This window comes from Panthera onca, chromosome C1 (assembly GCF_046562875.1).
Source record: "Panthera onca isolate mPanOnc1 chromosome C1, mPanOnc1 haplotype 2, whole genome shotgun sequence".
Classification (NCBI taxonomy): domain Eukaryota; kingdom Metazoa; phylum Chordata; class Mammalia; order Carnivora; family Felidae; genus Panthera; species Panthera onca.
Window position 1 is genome coordinate 115,409,660 of NC_138346.1, and position 21,012 is coordinate 115,430,671.

Consider the following 21,012-nt stretch of genomic DNA (forward strand, 5'->3'; position numbering starts at 1 on the left):
AAGTGTCATCTAAGCACTGGCTATTACTATTACTTCCTGTCCAGAGGAGAAGCCTGCCTGCTGTGGTAGCTGAAGAATGGGGGCTGCTGGGACTGAGTCGGGACATATTTCAGAGACATCAGTGCCATTGTGGGGACATCAGCCACACTCTGGGGTGAAGAAGGGAATGACAGGAGACAGGGTGTTGCACAAGAGCTGCAGGCAAGGGCTGCCCTGTCCAGAAGAGTCCATGTCAGCAGGTACTCCCTGCACCTAGTGGTGCTACGAGTGGCCCCAGTGCATGGAGAGGTTAAGCTCCCTGGAGATTATGGGGCAAACAGATCACCCATAGAATAGTTGTTAAGAGAGTAATGGCCCACAAGTGTGCTGCCCCCGCCCGTTTTTGCTACCGGACTCACTTTGAGAGTCCCACTCAAGGAACCTAACTGGGAGAAGGAGGCAAAGGGAGGAGAAATTGGGTTTCTTTGGCCCTCCAGGGGAGCTGCCAGCTGTGGTTCTTCCCCCTAAAGGAAACAGGAATCTCGTTTTACCAGAGGTGCTTTGCATCAACTGTTTACTCGAGAAATAACCGTTAAGCAACTAGGTATGAGCCACACACTGTGCTAGACACCAAACAGTAAAATGCTGAATTAAACGGTGTCCTGGTCTTCAAGGAGCTTCCAAGCAATAGCTCTCCAAGTGGTCACCACTGCCGCCTCCCTGCCCACGCACTTAAACACACAAACCACCAAGAGGGAGAGAAGGGGGCGTTGGCAAATGCCAGCAAGACATAGGTTTTCTTGGATCCTTTTCTGGAAATTGCACAGTTCTCTCTTTGCGCTCATTTCACCCTGGCTCTCCCCTTCCCCACCCCCCTTTCCATCTTTCCTCTCTGGGTGCCCTTCTGCCCTTTCCTTCAGTCTCTGAGACCTGCTTCCCGCCCCATCTACACCTCCCTCCTTCCCCCACCCCCAACCTGCCCAACTGTTCCCAAGCCATTTTCGGTTCCCTGGATTCTTTCCTTGGATCCCCACACTCGGTATCCCCAGATGCCGGCTTCCCTCTCCTCCTCCCCACTGCGCCCCTCTCCTGGGTCTTCGCCTCCAGCACCGGGGACAGCTCCAGCCCCCGGAACAATGGACCCCACCTTAGGGCTCCTCTATAAATTCTCCATCTTAGTGTCTTGCCCAACTCGTGATTGGGGAGTAAGATGGGGGAAGGGTTATTATCAACAGGACCAGCTGCTCTTCTGGGGGCGGGAAGGGAGTCAGAGAGGAAGGAGATAGAAAGAGGGCGTGGCTCTTGTCTGGATTGTGCGTCCCTCTCCAGGGTAGAGAATTTGTATTCCACCCCTGAGACTGACATCACTGATGTCAGGGGAAAGGAGGTGGGAGTGGGGAGGGGGGTGTGGAGGGGGGAGGTTTTTGTTGAGGAGAGCGCGGCCGGAGAGCAGAGCTCCGGGACCCAGGTGACCGGGAAAGCAGGCAGCCCCAGCAGCGGGAGCAGCCGGCAGCAGCCCAGGCCCGGGGACCAGGGTGGGGGTGGGAGGGGGGCTGAGGGGAGGAGCTGAAGGGGGGCGGCAGGGCAAAAGGGACCCCCGGAGCCCTGCCGCCATCAGAGATCCAGCATCTGGCATCAGGGATCTTCGGACCCAGCAGAAGGATCAGCCACAGGGGAGGTGTCCTCCCGGGAAAGCCAACGAGAGCTCCACCTGCCCCACATCAGGAGTGCCCCCACCCCTGAAGCTGCTGGCAACCTACCAGGCCCCTCCCCCCTAAGCCTCCTTCTCCATCACCCTCTGCAGGCCCTTTCCCCCTCCAGCTCTTAGCCCCCAGTCCCCAGCGCCCCTGATACCACCCTGATCCTCCAGGTTCTGAGCACACTGACCCTCATCCTGGGATATCTGCCAGATCTCTGGGAGGGAGGTCATTTGTCTGGGCTATGCCCCCTGGTGGCATGACAGTGTCTGCCTAGACCCCTGACCCCTAGCCCTCAACTCCCTGGGCCTCCTTTGTGTGAAGACCTGCCCCTCTGCTCAGCACTGTGGTTGGGGGCCAAAGGGAAAGCCAGCTCCGGCTGGGCCCCGGCCCCCACCACTTGCCTCCTTGCTGGGCAGCTCCCCTTGGCCTTTGGGCCTCTCCCTGATCCCTTCGGCCCCTTCTCCTGGGCCGCCCCAATGAAGGAGCCGGATGCCATCAAGCTGTTTGTGGGGCAGATCCCGAGGCATCTGGAGGAAAAGGACCTGAAGCCCATCTTCGAACAGTTTGGTCGGATCTTCGAGCTGACTGTCATCAAGGACAAGTACACCGGGCTGCACAAGGGTGAGGGGTCAGGCCAGGCTGGAGAGGTGTCAGGGGTGGGAGGGGAGGCTGGGAGGAGGGGAAGCCAGCCTGGAGGGCCTGAGTGGCTGGAAAAGACGAATGTGGAAGGAAAGAGTTCAGGGGCTAAGGAGTCGATGGAAGGGCTGGAAAAGAACAGCCAGGGTGAGCAGGGACTCAGATGCAGGCCCGAGGAGGACCTCTTTGGGGGAAGAGTTGTGGAGGGGGATGCAGAGATGTGGATCCTAGAGATGGGGGGTGGGTGGAGGGGTGGGGGGGGGTGGTGGTGGTGGTGGTGGTGTGGATGAACTCAAAGAAGGATGAAGGACCAAGAGATCTGGTTTGGGAAATAAGGAACCCAGCAAGTGCGCGCGTGAGTGCGCGCGCGCACGCGTGTGTGTGTGTGTGTGTGTGTGTGTGTGTGTGTCTGCGTGTATGCGTGCACACGTGGCTGCGAATGTTAGTGACCTCAGACATTATTGGGGTGGGGGTCAACGTAGTAAGAGTGGACAGGGACTGGGCAGGGCAGCTCCAGGACCCAAGAAAGGGACCTGAGAAGCAGGGTATGATGGACAGAGACTGGTACAGATCTGGGAAGTATGGGGGCAGGAAGTTAAGAGCGCTGGGCCAAGAGGCACTCCTCTGGCCTGTCCAGGGCTGTGCACTCTCACTAAGCAGGGTCAGGCCCCGGTCAGGACTTAGAGAGCTCCAGGCACTGGGGGTGGGGGTAGGGGTGGGGGCCACTCTCTCCCCCTCCACCGGCCTAGAGACTTGTAGGGAACTGCTCTATCCTTTTCTTCTCCTCTATCTCACTCTCCACCCTCCACCTGCCTCCCTCAGAGTTGGAGAGAGATGAGGAATTGGGAAAATGGAGAGGAGAGGGGTGATAGGGACCAAGATGGAGGGAGGTGGAGGCGAAGGAGAAGGGGAAAATAGGCCAGCTGTAAGGAAGAGAGGAACACATTGCGCACTTGTCTGGCCAGCACATTCTCCTTCTACCCCAACACCAAGCCCCCTCTCCAGATATCACCACCATATAAACCTCCCAGGCTCTGGGGTTCTGCCCCGAGACTCCCTGGGGTGAAATGTCTGGGCCCTCAGACAGGTCCCCACTCCCGCAGGCAGAAGGTGGAAAGAAGAGACAAGCCTCCCAGTCCTTAGTCTCACGGTGCGGGGAGACTTTTAGGGAGAGGAGACCAGGGACTCACCCCCACCCGGTCTCTTTGCCCCTGCCCCTCCTCAGGATGTGCCTTCCTGACATACTGTGCCCGCGATTCAGCCCTGAAGGCCCAGAGCGCCCTGCACGAACAGAAGACGCTTCCAGGGGTGAGTCCCGTATTTGCAGGGCCAGGGGGCTGAGAAGGGCCCTAGAAGGGACAGGGGGCTCACCACCTTCCTGAGACATGGAGCTCATTTTCTACCTCCTCTCAACACCAGGAAGCACCCCTCTCCTTCTAACACCCCTCTTTATTGCTGAAGATGCATGCATTTTTCTACCTGGAGAGAAGACAGACAGCAATTAGCAGAGCAAATGCGACCTTTGTAAGGAGGAGATGCAGCCCTGTCCCCACTTCCCAACCTGCTCTTGGGGCAACACTTAGAGAGAGTTCAGCTGGTTGGGAAGCGTGGGGATAGACTTTGACCACCAAGTGTGCAGCAAAATGAGCAGGAGGCACCCAGGCACTCTTGTGGCTCTGCAGGGGCAGCTGGTGTCTGCTGGACTTCCATCTTTGTCTGTGCTGGCTTCTGAACTCTAACAGACTCCCCCATGTCTCCTAGGAAGAGCCTCGGGCATTAGAGTGGAGTAGGGCCCCGGTGGGCCCCGGGCTGGGGGTCAAGCAGGGGCAGGGGCAGACCTCATTGCGGACGATGCCCAAAGTGTGCCCAGGGTAGCAGGGGTGCCTGCCCACAGCCATTGACTCTCTCCTGCAAGGTCAGAGCTCTTTTTCTCTTCTTCTGAGACAGACTTGCAGATTGCCCCAGGCCTGGGCTGGCAGGGATGGAGAATCTTGGGCTGTCCCCAGTCATGCACCTGGGGGGGAAGGATATACCATTCCATGCTGCTATCTGTCCGCTTCCGCTGTCTTCCGCCCTGTGAGCTCAGGATGTAGTACTGAGAGCTAACCCCACCCCTACCCTCCACAAACATTTGCTGAGCACAACCTGGGTGCTGGAGACACACGTGTCGCAGCCTCTGCCCCTTCCCCCATGTGGGAAATGGAGAAAAAGGCTGATTCCCCATCTCTTCCTGGAGGGAAATAGACAGATGGGCAAAGAGGGTGGGGGCATCCAGGAAAGTTAGAACTGCTTCAACCACTCCCAACTTCAAACCTTCAGTAGGTCTGTGCGCCCCCCTCCCCGTGGCCCTCAACCCTTGAATGCACAGGAGAGCAAATCTTGCAGCCAAGCCGGCTTTCAGCCCGCCGCCTCATCCTAGCTGGTGACCAGGCAGCCAGGACAGCCATTGCCCATGGAATCAAGGACCTGGGCGAGTGTGTGAGAAGGCTTGGGATCCAGGGATCCCACGGGTGTGGGTGTGCGTGCACGTGTGTGCGCCCTGCCAGGCTGGGTGTGTGGGTGTAGGTACACACGTCCCCGGGCAGCCTGGTTTCCATCACGTCACATCTCAACTTTCCTTTCCTTCCTTTTCTCTGTGGACACCCTGACAGATCAGTAGTTTTCATCTCTGTCACCGTGTCTCCGGCTCTTTCTGTTGTCTTGCTCTCGGAGCCCCCCACCACGGGAACCAGAAGGGGTCAGGGAGAAGGCAGAGAGAAGAAGGGAGCCTAGAGTGCGGACTTGGTGACAGGGATGGCCTGGGGGTGGACATAAGCCCCCAGGGCCTTCTGTGCCAGCCGGGGCACCTGTCATGGGTCTGCCCCCTCCAGCTGCCTGTGTGCTCAGGCAGGGCTCCAGCTGCCCAGGGTGTAGAAAGGCGCCACCTCCCCTTCCAGAAAAAATAGGCCCAGGGTGGGAGGTAAGGGAGAAGAGTGACTGGTTAATGATTGTCTAGCCCTGCCCCTGTGTGAGCTCTCAGGTGACACTGAGGCCTCCACTTTGGCCCTTGCCTCAGGGGACAGAATCCAGGTTGTCCTGACAGAGCCTTATCTAATAGGAAATGGGGGATTCTGTCCTCTATAGGGCCCCACATTCTGGGGGCGCGGGGGAGCAGATCAGGGCAGTCTAGGGGAGCAGATGTCTGTGACCAGGCTCTGCCTACCCCTTTGTACCCCCCCCAGGTCTTTTCTCTGCCACCTGCCGTCCTGGCAGTGTTGTTTGTGCATGTGTGTGCACACAAGTGTGTATAGTGTGCCAGCTCTGTGGGAAGTTCTTCCTGCTGTCTAACCTCTACACCCTCCTAATATGGGCTCTTTCTGTTCTTTTTTTTAAGAGATTTTATTTTTAAGTAATCTCTACACCCAGCGCGGGGCTTGAACTCACAACCCCAAGATCAAGAGTTGTGTGCCCCACTGACTGAGCCAGCCAGGCACCCCAGTACAGGCTCTCTTTTACTGGGAGCATTTAGCTCTTTCTCCTTTCTCCTCATCTTTGTCACCCCAGAATCTGGAAGGTGCCACCATATTAGGGTGATGCTTAAGCTGCAGAGAGGAAGAATGGAGGCTGGGCCTGTGGCTGTCAAGCCCCATTTCCTTTTCTCTCCCCTGAGTATTCCCAGGAGGGGCTCTGCCAGAAGCCCCTGGATTCCTCCTGCCAGCAGGGTGTGGCCTCCTGGGGAGGGACTCTTCCTGCCTAGCCTGCCCTACCGCCTTTGCTTGGGCCCAAATCCCACTCTGGAGACATGGGCCCTCACTGTCGGCTCATTGTGGGGCCAGTGGACTCTGCCCCCATGGAGAGGACCCATGTGCAGTCCTGGACACTTGGAGGAAGGAAGTCTGGAGCCAGGGATGGTAGAGCAGCAGGCCTGTGCCCTCGGGAGAATCAGATTTGCTGGAAATAATGAGCTCTTCCTGGAAGTGGGGTCTTTGCTACTGGGGATGAGGATGAGGGTCTTATGAGTGACCAAGCTGGTGAGGGGCCTGAGTGATACTTGAAGTATAAATAGCTTCTTCTTCTTTGGGAGGCCCTTGGGAGGGTTTATCACCTGGCTGGCGGTGGCTAGGGAAGAGAGGCGCCCGGCTCCCGGTTGCCAGGTAAACAGGGCCCAGCTGGACTCAAGGGAGGGGGCAGGTGTGCCCGAGCTGAGCTAACAAAGAGTGAGCTTCCCACAGGAAGTGCCAGGCCAAGAAGGAGAGGCTGGGCATGGGGCAGCTGCCTGTGAGGGAGTGAGGGGACCCTTCCATTCAGTGTGGTCTGTGCTGTGGCCTGTGCGCTTGCGTGTGTCTTTGTGTGAATCCATATCAGCTGATATTTATTGAGGTGCTATTTTTGTGCCTGGGAGCCTGTGCAGCAAGGGAATGGCATCCTTTCTCTCTGGGTCTCAGCCCCCCTCCCCCCAACTGGAACAGCAAATCCTCAGGGGCTTTTGGGAAGGGGTTAGTGTCAAGGAAAGAATCCTGATGCTGTGAAAGCACCCTGGTTAGGATTCTACCTCTTCTGTAGGGGGGTGGCTGGTGCTGAGGAGCACAGCGAGGGGGAGGGTACATGACTGAGAGCCCTGAGCATCTGACACCCCCACACACACACCTCTCTGTCACACGCGCACGCACACACACACACACACACACACACTCCTGAAGAGATTGAGTCTCTCGATGGGATAATCCCAGATTGCTGGAGGATAAAGCTGGGGGCAGATTGGCTGGAGGATTTGGGGGACCGTGACCCACCTCCCCCAACCAGCTGCTCTCAGATCCATAAATGGGGGTAGGGCAGGGCAGGAGTGTCAGCTGAGGTGGGACTTAGATTGGATCCAGGGCTGGGGATACCTCACCAGCAGAGTCCAGTCAGGCTGTCTGGGATGACCTGATGCTGGGGAAGAGGGTCCAGGGTGAGAAGGGGCAGGAGGCAACGATCAATCCTGCCCTTCTTTGTGTGAGGCACACAAGATCTCCAAAAGGCTAGAACATTAGAGCGGAGGGGAACCTGACTCACCACCACCGGATCTGCCCCCACTGTTTTACCGATGAGGAAATTGAGGCCTTGAGGAGAAAAGTGACTTATCCAAGGTCACCCAGCTAGTGAGTGGTGGGGCCAGTCCTGAGCCCCAGGCCAATGCCTTTCCTGCAGATACCTGTAGCCCCCCGAGAATGTAGATAAATGGTTTCTTTTGTTAATATTTATTTTTGGTCGCTGGAGCTAGGACTGCCCCACCATCGGATGAGCGGGGTGGGGTGACAGGTGTGGCCCCGATGGTCCTAGTCCACAATAGCAAAGTATTTTCAGACATGAAAACACTGAGTCCTTCCCCTCCCTCCAGTTCTGAAGGTGCTTCCCACCCTAGTTAAGGAAGTCAACCTGCAGGAGTCATTGCTAAGTCCTCTCACCAGACAAGAACATGGAGAGTGGAACTGGGGGGTGTCTGCTTTTCCACGGGAGACTGAACAAAGGGAGTGAGAAGGCAGAGCTCTGGAGGACTTCAGAGTACAGGGAGGGTCTTATACAAGCACGGGACAGCAGTTCCTCCTTCAGAGCCCTCTCAGCCGGGAGACACCAAGGATTTGATCTAGAGGAGGAAGGCAGGGGAAGGGACAGTGTGGCCCCAGCAGAGCCTGCTGGGCACACAGATCAGGAAGCTTGTCCTGGCCCCTCCCCCACCTCCCAGCCCCCACTGAATCTTCCACCCCCAGCACACCCTGTTCCCACCCCCCCCACACACACGCTCCTTCTCCGGGTGTGTGGAGCAGCAGAAGTGATGACGTCACCACGGTCGCCAGGGCGACGGGAGGGATAAATCAGGCTGAGTGGGCGGTTGCCATGGCGCGCATTCTCCCGTTGCCACGGAGACTGGGCATCTGCTCCCTTTGTGCTGCCCGAGTGCCTTCCCCCTGGGGTCAAGGGGTGTAGGGGGGCAGAAAGAGAGGCAGACACACCTCTAGGGGTCAGAAGGAAGTCGGGGCATCTGTGGGGTGTCCCTCGGTCTTGTCTTCTTCGGGGCTGCTTGATGGAGTGGCCTCTGTGGCTCCTACTTTGTAAAATCGAGGCAGCTCTTGCTGAATAGCCCTTTGGTTGGGCTCTGACTCCGAACCCAGGTCCTATGGGCAGTTCCATTCTCCCCCCAAAGAGAGCATCACTTATCCCTGGCCGTGTCACCTGAGGCCTCGCCGGAGCCTGGAGCCAGCCCCAGGAGCAGCCTCCTCTACATCCTCGCCTTCCACTGCCTCTAATCCGCTCAGGTCCTAATCCTAAACAAGATTAGGCCCATCCCTTTCTTCCCATCAGAGGGTTTACTCCCTCTAGCCTCTCTGCAGGTCTTGGCCTGGGGAGGGCTCTTGGGGGTGTGGGGGGGAGCTCCGAGCGGGTCCCCAGCAGTTGCCTTCTCTTCTCCCCTTTTAGATGAACAGGCCGATCCAGGTCAAGCCTGCCGACAGCGAGAGCCGAGGAGGTAGGTTCTGGACCTTTAGACTTTGGATTCAGTCGTTCCCCGCCAACCTGCAGGCCCCGGGGCTTGGAGAAGCTGAGGGACAGCCTCTCTGGAGGAAGAAAATTTGAGAATTCCAAAGGGTTCCCAGTCACGGTGGGGACTGGAGGCAGTGTGGCCAGAGGGGATGTGATCCAGCCCACTGTCGAGATGCCAAAACCGAAGCCTGGGGAAAAGTACAAGTCCTTCAGAACCCGGCTGAGCGCTCAGTGGAACTGGGCCCCATTGCCCCAGACATCACCAGTGTCACACGCTAGAAGCATTAGTTCCATGGTGAGGGGAGCCTCTGCAGCTCCAGGGAGCTGCTGAAGTTCATGAAAGGGCAGGATGTCTACCTGTCCCAAGCGGAAGTAGCCAGGAGGCCCTGAACATGCCCCTCCTCCTGTGCCCTACCCCCCCAGAAGACCGGAAGCTCTTTGTGGGGATGCTAGGGAAGCAGCAGACAGATGAGGACGTCAGAAAGATGTTCGAGCCTTTTGGGACCATAGACGAGTGCACTGTGCTCCGGGGGCCAGATGGCACCAGCAAAGGTACCCAGTCGCTACCCCTTCCCCAACTGGGCCCTCTGGCCTTCCTGCCTCTCCCCCATCGACTCCCCCGGAGCAATGGGGATGGTGGGGACCCGTGAGGGTGGGCACTCACCCTTTTCCTCATTGCTCTTGAATCCTGTAGGCTGCGCCTTTGTGAAGTTCCAGACCCACGCTGAGGCCCAAGCAGCCATCAACACCCTTCACAGCAGCCGGACCCTGCCAGTGAGCACCCCCACTTACATTCACATTTCAGATGGCATCTTCCCACTGTGACCCCTAGCCCTGTCCCTTACCTCCTAGCCTTGCCGTCCTCTCTGGCCTCCTCCACCGCTCCGCCTCTCCATCTCCTGTCTCTTCTCCCACCTTCCCGTACCCTCATCCCCACCGGCTGGGCATCTGAACACTTGCTTAGAGGCCCCGCGTGCCCTCTGCACATTAGCAGAGGGTCAACCCAAGGCACCTGTGGAGGGCTCTCCAGCAGAGCACACATCTCAAATGGAACTAGCTGACTCCAAAGCTTCCTCGGCAGAGGCAGGGCGAGGCTTTAGCAGGAACTTGGTCCAGACGATGCAACACTGGAGAGAGCACTGCATTCCAGATTCTGAGATTCTACAACAGTTCTTGCAAATGTTCTTGGGTTGGGTTTTTATTTAGTGCAGGGTGGTATTAAAATGTGAGGCTTCATCCTCTGAGCACACCACGAGGACTGGGATGAGGGAGTAGGAGTCACGGTGGGGGGCTGTGGCAGCTACAGGCACGACCAGCCTGAGATTAAACATTTGTTGTGGTTGATCCACCCTGGGGATAACTTCTGGCCCAGATGCCTCACGGAGAGGCCAGGGATGCCCTTTGGATTCTAGTCAGCCTTTCCCTTTTCAAGCACATGCCTTCAAGTTCCTCAACTTTTTCTAGTGTCTGGCACACCCTGGTACAGGGGGAGAGTGGGATTAAAATCTCCGCCTTTGCCGGAGGCACAGTGATGGCTGCTCTCCCAAAGAGGCCAAGCCTTCATGGGTGGAACTGAGGCTGGGTCCTGAGGGCTCTGAAAGGAAAGACCCCAACCCTGTCCCTCTGACCACACGTGCGGCCCATGCCCAGGGTGCCTCGTCCAGCCTGGTGGTGAAGTTTGCTGACACGGAGAAGGAGCGAGGTCTCCGCCGAATGCAGCAGGTGGCCACCCAGCTGGGCATGTTCAGCCCCATCGCCCTGCAGTTTGGAGCCTACAGCGCCTACACCCAGGCCGTGAGCACTGACCCCTGGTGCTGGGCACAGCCTGTCCCCAGCTCTTCCTGGCCTCCGGGACCCACCCCCATCCTCCCCGTGTCAAGGCCCAGGGTTGGGAGGGGAGCCAGGCCAGGCACAGGGGACCCAGCCCCGCTGTCCTCTCTTCCCCACCCCCCAGCTGATGCAGCAGCAGGCAGCCCTGGTAGCGGCTCACAGTGCCTACCTCAGCCCCATGGCCACCATGGCTGCCGTGCAGATGCAGCACATGGCTGCCATCAATGCCAATGGCCTCATCGCCACCCCCATCACCCCATCCTCAGGTAAGGCCCAGGCAAGGCAGGCTGGGCTGGTGTGAATGGGACGAGTCAGATGAACTACCACATGGTGTGGGGGACTGTGGGGGGTGGGACACAGGGTACTGCTCAGGGGGGGGAGGCCATGCTTCCTCCCTTCTGCCCTCAGACTTGCTGACTGGTTCTCTGCATTTGTGTGTGTGTGTGTGTGTGTGTGTGTGTGTGTGTCTGCATCTCTGCTCTGCTCTGGCGCTCCCTCCTCCCCCAGGAACCAGCACCCCTCCTGCCATGGCCGCCACGCCCGTCTCTGCGATCCCTGCCGCCCTGGGTGTCAACGGCTACAGCCCGGTGCCCACCCAGCCCACCGGGCAGCCTGCCCCCGATGCTCTGTATCCCAACGGGGTTCACCCCTACCCAGGTGGGGGTCTCCGCCTGCCCACCCCTCTCCCCAGCAACCATCCAAGCCGCCACTCCCCCTGCCGGCAGACAGCTGTGACACACCTTCCGGCCTCAGGCCTCTGGGTTAGAGGGTGCTTTGTCCTGCTCTGTCCTCCCTGGGCCGGGATGCTCCCTCCTGTTGCCAGCCAGAGAAGCTGAGGCTTCGGCCAGGGTTGCACAGCCAGTCACAGACTCCAGGCTCTGTGTGTTGGCGCGCTCTCCTGTCACGCCCGGCCCGTTGCCATCCCCCACTGCTGTGCCCCCCCTCCACCGCCCCCCCCACCTGCTGCCGTCCTGCCCCTCCCGCCGTCTCCCTCCCCCCGCCGCCCCCCCCCCCCCCGTGCTCTGCACCCCGCCCCACCCTCACAGTGGGTGCCACCCTCCCCAGCCCAGAGCCCCGCGGCCCCCGTGGACCCCCTGCAGCAGGCCTACGCGGGGATGCAGCACTACACAGGTGAGGAGCCCCGGGCCCCTGACAGGAGGGACCAAGCGGGATGGGGGCTGGGCTTTGAGGCGACCTGCCAGCCACCCCTTCAGGCTTCCCGACCACGGGTCCCACCTTTAGGGGCAGGGCACCCAGAGTCACAGGCAGCCCCTTTCCTGCCTCCTCTCTGCCCTGTCGACCTCACTGGCCTGGGCTATCGGGGAGGGAGATGGGGTGGCCAGAGCGCACTGGAGGCCAGGGGGATCCCGGGACCCCCATTAGCTCTGTCTGTTTTCCTACCCCAGCAGCCTACCCAGCAGCCTACAGCCTGGTTGCGCCCGCGTTCCCACAGCCTCCCGCCCTGGTCGCCCAGCAGCCCCCCCCTCCTCCCCAGCAGCAGCAGCAACAGCAGCAGCAGCAGCAGCAGCAAAGGGAAGGTGCGGCCTGGGGGGGTCCCCCCGGCTGCCAGCCTTCAGGGATGGAAAGTGCCCTTGTCCTGGGCTGGGGACTCCCTGTTACCTGCTCCAAGCCTGGCTCTGTCCCCTCGTGTGGGAAGAAAGCGAGTGGGGATGAGGTGTCTGGCACCGCACGTATGCAGGGGGCTGGGACTGGAGGGTCCTTCGGGGCCTGCTTTCCCTGGGGCCAGTCACCAAGCTCTTCCTCTGTCTCTGCTGCTGCCACCTAGGCCCTGACGGCTGCAACATCTTCATCTACCACCTGCCCCAGGAGTTCACGGACTCAGAGATCCTCCAGATGTTTGTCCCCTTTGGCCATGTCATCTCAGCCAAAGTCTTTGTTGACCGGGCCACCAACCAGAGCAAGTGTTTTGGTAAGAATAGGATGATCCCAAACCTGAAATACGGCACGTGTTGGCCACACTCCAGACGAGGACAAGGTCTGAGACGTTGGAAGACATTTAGGGTCGCGGTGGGCCCAAACTTTGAAACCCAGATTGTCCCAGAGTTGGAAAGAACCATTCCTTACGCCCGTGACATCCCATACCAGCTGCTGTCCGGGCTCAGCCCGTCCTCCAAATGCCACAGCTTCGCCCTTTCTCCTTGAGCACTGGTCACGTTCATGCTCCATGAGGTCTGGAAGAGGCTCAGCAAGTGGAGTTTTTTGCCTTCGAGTCTTTGAAAGGTTGCTTCAGGGGAGAAAGGGCTTTGTCCTCCTTGCTTGAGGGGTCACATAGGGCCAAAAGGGGTGTTTGCAAAAGGCAGGTTCAGAGTTATCCAGGCTAAGGCAGGGGCTGCCCTTCAAAGAGTGCCAGAAAGACTGTCCTAGTGCATGTGACTGGCTGGACTGCATTCATTCACTCAACCCATCGATCAGCAGCTACCTATCGAATGCCTACCATGTGCCAGGCAGCTCTCCAGGCATCCGGGATCCCTGGAGGAAGTAGGGTGGTGCCCGGGAACCAAAGAGCAGGTTCTGGCCCTAAGCACAGACGAGTGAGGTGAGCTTGGGCCGGGCCTTATGCCCCTCTCACCTCAGGCTTTGTGAGTTTCGACAATCCGGCCAGCGCTCAGGCTGCCATCCAGGCCATGAACGGTTTCCAGATTGGCATGAAGCGCCTCAAAGTCCAGCTAAAGCGGCCTAAGGATGCCAACAGGCCCTACTGAGGGCCCCCAGGTGGGTCCTGCTCCCATCCTGTGACCTCTCCAGCTCCCGCACACTGAAGCCAGGGCCCTCACTCGGACTGCCCCACCCCCTATTCCCTCAGCCTCAGGGATGCCCACTCCCACCCCGCCCCTGATGCTGGGCACTTGAAGCAGGGATCTGGTATCACTCCCTCCACTACTGTGTTTCAACCACCTGAGTTATTCTCTCTCTCTATCTCTCTCTCTCTCTCACACACACACACACACACATACACACACACTGTGACCACAGAGGGAGCCAAGTCTGTCTATATCTGTGTCTACTCCCCAGATCTTCCTCAGTATCTGGTCTCGTTTGTCTGGTCAGTGTCCATGTGTTCGTGCGTCTCTCTCTCGTTTTCCTTTGGATCAGAATAGAATTAGGGGAGTAGAGTTGGGGGGGGGGCAAGGGGGCTGGCTGAGGATACTGGAGGGTCCTAGAATCATGGCTCCTGGAATATGCATTCTCCTGAGAGGTGGGGACATCAGACCTTCGGTGCCCTGGACTCCAGGTAGTATAGACTCTGGATTCTTACGTAATACAGATCCATGGGACAGTGGAGAGTTCACAGAACAGACTGGGGGGAGTCCAAGCTTCAGGCCTCCCAGGAGCAGCTTCAGTTCAGGTGGAGGAGGCCAAATAGAATGCCGGACTGCCTGAATTTTACTGAATGGGTCCCTTTCCCCGCACTGCCCATCACCACCCCACAGCCTCATGGCCTCAGAGCTGTGAACTTTGGTGACTTTTGTGTTTTATTTCCTTTGGGCCAAACCCCTGAAAAAACACAACCCAAGAACAATACCCACATTTTCTGTTTCTCCCCCTTTCCCCCCAATCCTGGCTGCTTAACTCCCCCCACCCTGGGGGCCCCCCAGCCCAGGGCCCGTGTCCATTGTCGGCCGAAGCCCCCATCCCCGGACCCCTGCTCCGGGCCCCTGTAAGTTGCATGGAACGAGCGTGTTGTCTTTGGAGCCGATTGTTTGTTATTTGGGGAGGGGGCCGTGGAGGGAAAGCGCCCTTCAGCCCAGGGTCAGGGCCGGGGGCAGCTCGCGGGATGTGCTTGGTCAACAGTGGTTGGTGACTGTGGTCTGTGTGTTCTGTGCATTTCTCTCTCGCTTTCTTTGTCCCTTTCTGGAAAGGAATGAGAGCGCTCTCCAGGGGCTGGGGGGGGTCTTAGCCCTCAAGTCTGCAGCCCCAAGCCAAACCCCAGGCCCTCACCTGGCCGCCTTGCTCTTTCTCCAGGTGTCTGTCTGCTGCCCCTTCTCCTCCTTTCTCTTAGCTGTCTCTGCCTGCCTGCCTGTTGTCTCACTCCTTTGCTTTGTCCCCTCCAGTCCCTGTCGCCGTGTCTTCCAGCCTTTCTCTCATGGGCTGTGTGAATATCTCCTTCTGAATGTCCTTTGGTTTCTTGTATCCTGGGCCCTCTCCCTCCTGTCTCCTCAGTCCCTTCCCCTTGTCCAACAGCTGGGGGGCTCCGTTTGGACTGAAGCCTTCCCGATGACCTGCCCCAGGTGGCCCCATCCTGTACTGCGTCGGCCAGCCCAGCTACCTCTTCCCCTGCAGGGCCTGCAGTGCACTGGCTCTGTCTTCCCCGCAGCTTCACCCACGTCTCCTTCCTTCGCAGGTCTGGAGACACCAGAGGAAGGGGCGCCACACCCCGCTCCCCACGACTGGCCCCAGCCCTCTCTGCACACCTGCCCAGGGCCTCCATGGGGCTCTGGGGCAAAAGCTGCTTCATAGCCCTGGGGGAGCAGGACACCGGCCCATCCCAGCACCCCGCCCCTCCTGAAGGGCCTGTTTCCTCCCAGGTGCCCTTTTGGCCTTTGTGAGGGACCAAGGGACAGGCTCGAAGGCTCCGGGGGATCTGCCTTCTGCTGGGGCTCCTGTGGTGACCTTCTGGGCCCAGCTTTCGCACTTGCGTCCCCCACCAGCGGGCCTGCGGCCCCGGGAGGGCAGCGGGGGCCTCCCACAAGCTCCCCACCTCACCTTTGCCCCAGCCTCTTCCCCACCTTAGGGGTTTCTCAGAAGCTGGTTCTCACACTCCCTGCCACCCTCAGCTAGAGGTAGAATATCCCTAGACCCTGGACCCTGGGCCCCCGGCCCTAAAACTCACTGCCTCCCCCATGGGCCCCTCTAAGGAGGGTGTGGGGGAGCCCTGAGGGCTGCCTCTCCACCAGTCAGCCACAGAGACCCTCCTCCTTTCACGAGGAAAAGACTTCCCGCGAACCCCTAAGAATGTTTACAGTCTCTGCTGGTCCCTCCGTGTAAATACCACTACCACCGTGCGTTATCCAGCCCGGCCCGGCCCGGATGCTGCCACCTCTCTTTCTGGGAGTTTAGACAATGTTTCCCTTGGATTTTTTCTCTCTCTTGATTTCTCCCTTTGCTTTGGGGGTAATTGGGTGTTTGGGAGGAGGGGTGTGGGGAGGGTGACAGGGGTTTATTACCTGATCATTTTCTTTAGAAAGAGGTTTTAGGGGAAAGAAACGGGTGGGGGGAGGGAGTGGTAAGGGGAGACTGGGGAGTCCGTTTCAGACACTTCTCTATGCTTAACTTATTTATTTATTGCATTTTACTTTTAAAGAGTTGGTCTTTTCTGTCTAAATAAAGAAAACAGTTTAAAAGCATCAAGTGAGAGTCTTGGAAGATTGAGGGTAGGGGATTTTGTGCACTGGGGAGGGGAGGAAGGGAGGCGTAGGAGAGAAGCTTGTCAGGAGGGTCCAAGACCTTTGAGCGGGCCCAGGCCTTGGCTGGCTTCACGATCCCATTCTTCCACCTTTCTTTAGGGCTTAATTCTAGAATGCTCTGTGGCAAGAAAGCAGGTCAGCAGGCCTCTTGTGTCCAGCCCTGTCCCTCTGAAGGCTGCGGACTTGAGTCTCACGTTCCCAATCCCCATTTCTCCCTTGTTCATGGGGGTGAGCTGTTACTGCACCCACCAGTGGGCATACAGGGAGCTAAGCCTTTGCTCTGTGAATTCTGTGGAAGGCCCTTCACGTGCATTTCCTCATCTAACCTCCCAACAGCCCTGTGAGGCAGGATGTAATTTTACAGACAGGTTAAAAAGGGCTTTGGAGGGCAATTAACTGACTTCCCCAGAGTCACAAAGCTACTAAGGGTGGCTGCAGGAAGGAGGCCCAGTCTGTCAGACTCCAAAGCCCACTTACTCTCACGAGTAGCAGGCTCAACCACAACCACCTGTTCTTTGACCCAAGGCAACTATCCCAACAAACATCAAGCAGGCTGCTGCAGGGACTCCCATCAAGCGGAAGTGGATTGCATAAGCCCTAAGGTCCCTCCACTTTGGTTCTTAGATCCTTCTCTGTGAACTACCTTAGGGCTGGGTTCAGGGAGCTCACACAGGTGCTATAGTCTGACTTCACAGCACCTGCACCCTGCTCCCCCGCCCTCGTTATGCCCCTGGCTTTAAACTTGTTTACTTACCTTCCAGCCCAGCCAGCCTTAGGCCAGAGCTGTTCCATCAGGATGTGTAAATCCCCACCAAGTCCCTCCACCTCTCCCCCACACATCTGCTTTCTCTTAAACTGCCCCAAACTGAGAGCAACATGTGAAGTATTATAGAAACATACCTGTGGACATTGTTTCAGGAAGAAAAGTTTCTTAGATTGGCAGAGATGAGGGATGGGGCCTTAGAAGGAAGAGAATCCAGCCAGGAGCATCCAAAATCTCAAATATAGGTGTGTGTGTGTGCATATGTGTGGTCACAGGCAGGCAGAAGTGTACGTAGGGTATCAACACTAGAACTTTTCCCTAGGCCTCACAACAGTTTCTGGGTCAGGACAGAAAGATGGAAGGTGAATTGTAGACCAAAGGGCATGTCTCAGAGTGACATGCTGACTGCTGGGCTCTCCTGGGATGTGGGCTGTGGGAGCTGGGAGGCAATGGGACTGGGAAGCTTCCCACTCCCGGCATGTCCCCTGATGTCGGGCAGCCCCTCACCAAACACTGAAGACCACTGTCCCTACTCACCGCTCTGCCCCTCCCTGCAAGTCTGCAGCCAGATTTTCTCAGAGAAGCAGTAAATATAAGTTGAATGAAGGAGACACAAGAGAGGTCTTTGGGGAGGAAACAAAACATTTTTAGGGCAGGGATTCTCCAGGTTCTTCTTCTTATTTTAATTCCAGTATAGTTAACATACAGTGTTATATTAGTTCCCAGTGTACAATATAGTGATGCAGCAATTCCATACATCACCCAGTGCTCATCATCTCCAGGTATTTTTTTTTTTTAATGTTTATTTTTGAGAGAGAGAGAGAGAGAGGGCACACAAGCAGGGGAGGGGCAGAGAGAGAGGGAGACACAGAATCCGAAGCAGGCTCCAGGCTCTGAGCTGTGGGCGTACAGCCAGATGCGGGGCTCGAACCCACAAACGATGAGTCCATGACCTGAGCTGAGGTCAGATGGACACTTAATGGACTGAGCCACCCAGGCACCCCTTCTCCAGGTATTTTGATGGCAAAACATAGGACGCTCAGAGACAGAAAGGAAGCTCTGAACTATTTCTTGTATAAACAGATTCCTCGGGCATCACATTGGCTTCAGATAGAGTAGGAAGGGTGCACAGGAGGGGTAGTTCTGTTAGCTCCTGGAGTTCACTACCACCTCTTCTGAGCAGAAGAGGCTGGCAGTAATAAAATGGGACCATAGAAGAGATAAGAAATGAGGACAATGGGATCCCCTAATTCAGACCAAGCAGGATGAAACTCCACTTCTTTGAAAATAATCAAGTTACTGTTCAAACATTAACGGCAACATAAAGAGGAGGGAGAAGGGAATGAACCTCTTGAGGCAGAAGAGTGGAGCTGACAGGTTAATAGCAGGGATTGGGAGAAGCCTTCCATTTATAGAAACGAAAACAGACATTTAGAAAAATATCCTGAGCTAGGGGGGCTCCAGGGATGGGAGTGTGGCAGGGACAAGCCAGATAATTCCTCCAATGCATCCGTGTGCCCTGGCCATATTTTTAGAGCTTAGAAATGTACAAATGGCAGGCGAGGGGTCTCCCTTCCCCCCACCGCAGACCCTCCACAGCCTGTCCGATCTGCAGGGTGCCCTTTGTCTTTTCATTCTCCAGCTAAAATTTCAAAGCCTTCACAGCCTTGGCTTCTAGTATTTATGACTGCAGGCATTCCCACTCACGACCAAGACTTATGCTCTTCTCCAAGTCTGACAACCTGAGCCAAATGTCTGGTCCTTTGAAGATTCTCGTTCTCTGGGCCTTATCTTGGTCTACTTCCCTGAGTAATCAGGCAGCTTCCTCTTGCCCCCCACAAATGGAGTCTCCCTCCAATATATTGCATTCATCCACTCAATGATAAGGACTCCCAGGTGTGTGTTTCTAAGTGAACTTTTGTCCTGAACTCAGTCTAGGTACGGCCTTCCTCACAGGCACCACTGTTTACCCTCTCATGCCTCCTAGCCAATCCAACTGCAAAGTCCCACTAGTCCCCTCTCTCAAATCTATTGTTGACCTAGGCACACGTGCCTCTCCTCTCCATTGCCACCAAGTCCAGGCCACCCTCGTCCCACCAGCGCCCCCTGGTATCTTCATCTGTCTCTGCATTTCCCCTTCTATAACCACCGACCTACAAATTCATTCACAGACGGATGTTGAGTACATATTCCACTTTGTTCACCACTGTTTCCCCATCACCCTCAACAGTGCCCAGAACATTGGAAGGTGCTGAACAAATAAGAAGTAACTGCTACAGGGCGCCTGGGTGGCTCAGTCAGTCAAGGGTCTGGTTCTTGACTTTGGCTCAGGTCATGGTCTTATGGTTTATAAGTTCGAGCCCCAGCCGACAGCCTGACAGCACAAAGCCTGCTTGGGATTCTCTCTCTCCCTATCTCTTTGCCCCCTCCCCAACTCGCACACACATATGCTCTTACTCAAATAAACTAAGAAGAAAAAAAAAGTAACTGCTGGACATCTATATACCTAGATTTCTTATCCACGCCTAAATCATAATAGGTCCAAAGCTAAAACATTTTCTCCCTGTTTCAACTCTGAAGTATTTCTATTTTCTAGCCACCTAGACATGAAACCTTGGGAATCTTTTACTCCTGATACATGCATTCAATGTTATTCAATCACAAAAGATTTTACTTCCATAATTTTTTTCTCACACCCATGTTCTTCCTTTCAATCAGCACTGACCAACTAATCAGAACAGGGTCTTAATGGATTCTTCTGCATTATTATGAAACAGCAATGTTTCTAAAATGCAGCTGATGAAAAAAACACAAACTACTTTGGCTTTTTTTTTTTTTTTTAATGTAGAACGCTTCATCCTGGCGTCCATGGCTCTCCAAAGCCTCCCCTTCCATCTTATTCCTACACATTCCTGATTTTTTTTTTTTTTAATGTTTATTTATTTTTGGGACAGAGCATGAACGGGGGAGGGTCAGAGAGAGGGAGACACAGAATCCGAAACAGGCTCCAGGCTCTGAGCTGTCAGCACAGAGCCCGACGCGGGGCTCGAACTCACAGACCGCGAGATCATGACCTGAGCCAAAGTCGGACGCTCAACCCACTGAGCCACCCAGGCACCCCACATTCCTGATTTCTAATCAAATGGGACTATTCACTGTTCATCTGGACAGGTTTGATCCTCCCCCTCCCATGGTTTTTCATTCCCACTTATAAACACCAGGCACATATGGGCTCAGTAAAGTTTGAACACCTTGTTGAAATCCTGCTCATCCTGGATGATTCACCTCAAACGCCACTTTCTTCATGATTTCCTTAACTGCTCCCCTGCAGAGGTCCCCCCCTTTTCCCAGTCCTTATGGCACTCCCACCTTCCACTGCCGCACACGGTGTCATCGGTTCGTCTCTCATTCCTCTGCTGGACCGAAAGCTGACACAGTGGCTCTTATGTCTCCTTTGTCCTGCTGCCGTATTGGACACGATGTCCTGCATGTGGCAGGGAGCCAATAAATGTTTGTGGACTTAAGCTTCTGTAATTCAACTCTGCAATTCTATTTCTCTACAGATTCTTTCCTTGTTAAAGAAAACAAATTCTGCATCATCAGGTTCCACAGATTCCAATTATTCAATGCTGATGGCCAAGTGAAGGAGACCCAGAACAAATGTCTCTCCCCAGACTGTCAAAAGAAATGTCAACCTAGTCCTTGCTTTCATGGTCTTCAATCAAGGAGCAAAACCCCCTTCAATCAGGGGTAAAAAAAAATAAAATAAAAAGGTTTACAAATATATCCAGCCTAATACCAACGCTGAGATTTTGAGAACAGATTTGGCCTAGGAGCCCATGTACGGAGAGGAGGGGGCCAAACAGGCCACAGCACCTGAGATTCCTTGGTAACAACAGAGGACATCCAGGGCTACCCTGTTGGGGCTGTGGGCAGAGGAGGGGCACAACCACCCAGCGTGCCTGTCACTGTGCTGGCACTCATTAGGTCCCAGACCCCAGTTTCCTACCGAACTTGAACAATGAAACAGTGCATCACGTGGCTGGGGCTGGGGACAGTGCCGGGCTCTACTGGCAGAGGCCAACGAGCCCTGTAAGCCTTGCCCGTGGCCCAGGGCTGGCCGGCACAACTAATACGGACACACCTGAGGGAGGAGAAGGCATTTTCATAGGAGTCACTG

At 56.3% G+C, this 21,012-nt stretch overlaps 1 protein-coding gene across 7 annotated transcripts; it reads left to right on the forward strand.

Annotated features, from left to right (window-relative positions):
• Positions 1 to 1,374: 1,374 nt before the first annotated feature.
• On the forward strand, positions 1,375 to 20,418 carry CELF3 (CUGBP Elav-like family member 3). 7 transcript variants are annotated; one of them, XM_060622829.1, is made up of 14 exons: positions 1,375 to 1,447; positions 2,195 to 2,300; positions 3,541 to 3,623; positions 8,751 to 8,799; positions 9,237 to 9,365; positions 9,508 to 9,587; positions 10,464 to 10,607; positions 10,768 to 10,909; positions 11,151 to 11,300; positions 11,709 to 11,774; positions 12,050 to 12,181; positions 12,430 to 12,573; positions 13,239 to 13,376; positions 15,007 to 15,344. In XM_060622829.1, the coding sequence occupies exons 4-13, from the start codon at positions 8,751 to 8,753 to the stop codon at positions 13,364 to 13,366; spliced, it is 1,164 nt and encodes a 387-aa protein (XP_060478812.1). In that variant the 5' UTR covers positions 1,375 to 1,447; positions 2,195 to 2,300; positions 3,541 to 3,623; the 3' UTR covers positions 13,367 to 13,376; positions 15,007 to 15,344. The 7 variants fall into 7 exon arrangements, with proteins under 7 accessions (XP_060478812.1, XP_060478809.1, XP_060478807.1 ...); XM_060622826.2 differs by lacking the exon at positions 1,375 to 1,447 and having other exon boundaries at positions 1,471 to 2,300; positions 9,240 to 9,365; XM_060622824.3 differs by lacking the exons at positions 1,375 to 1,447; positions 15,007 to 15,344 and adding an exon at positions 20,396 to 20,418 and having other exon boundaries at positions 1,472 to 2,300.
• Positions 20,419 to 21,012: the final 594 nt, after the last annotated feature.

Coding starts and splice junctions, on each gene's coding strand:
- CELF3 (XM_060622824.3), top strand. CDS start 2,156: ATGAAGGAGCCGGATGCCATCAAGCTGTTTGTGGGGCAGATCCCGAGG. Junction 9,366..9,507: donor GCCAGATGGCACCAGCAAAG/GTACCCAGTCGC, acceptor TGAATCCTGTAG/GCTGCGCCTTTGTGAAGTTC. Junction 11,775..12,049: donor GGGGATGCAGCACTACACAG/GTGAGGAGCCCC, acceptor TTCCTACCCCAG/CAGCCTACCCAGCAGCCTAC.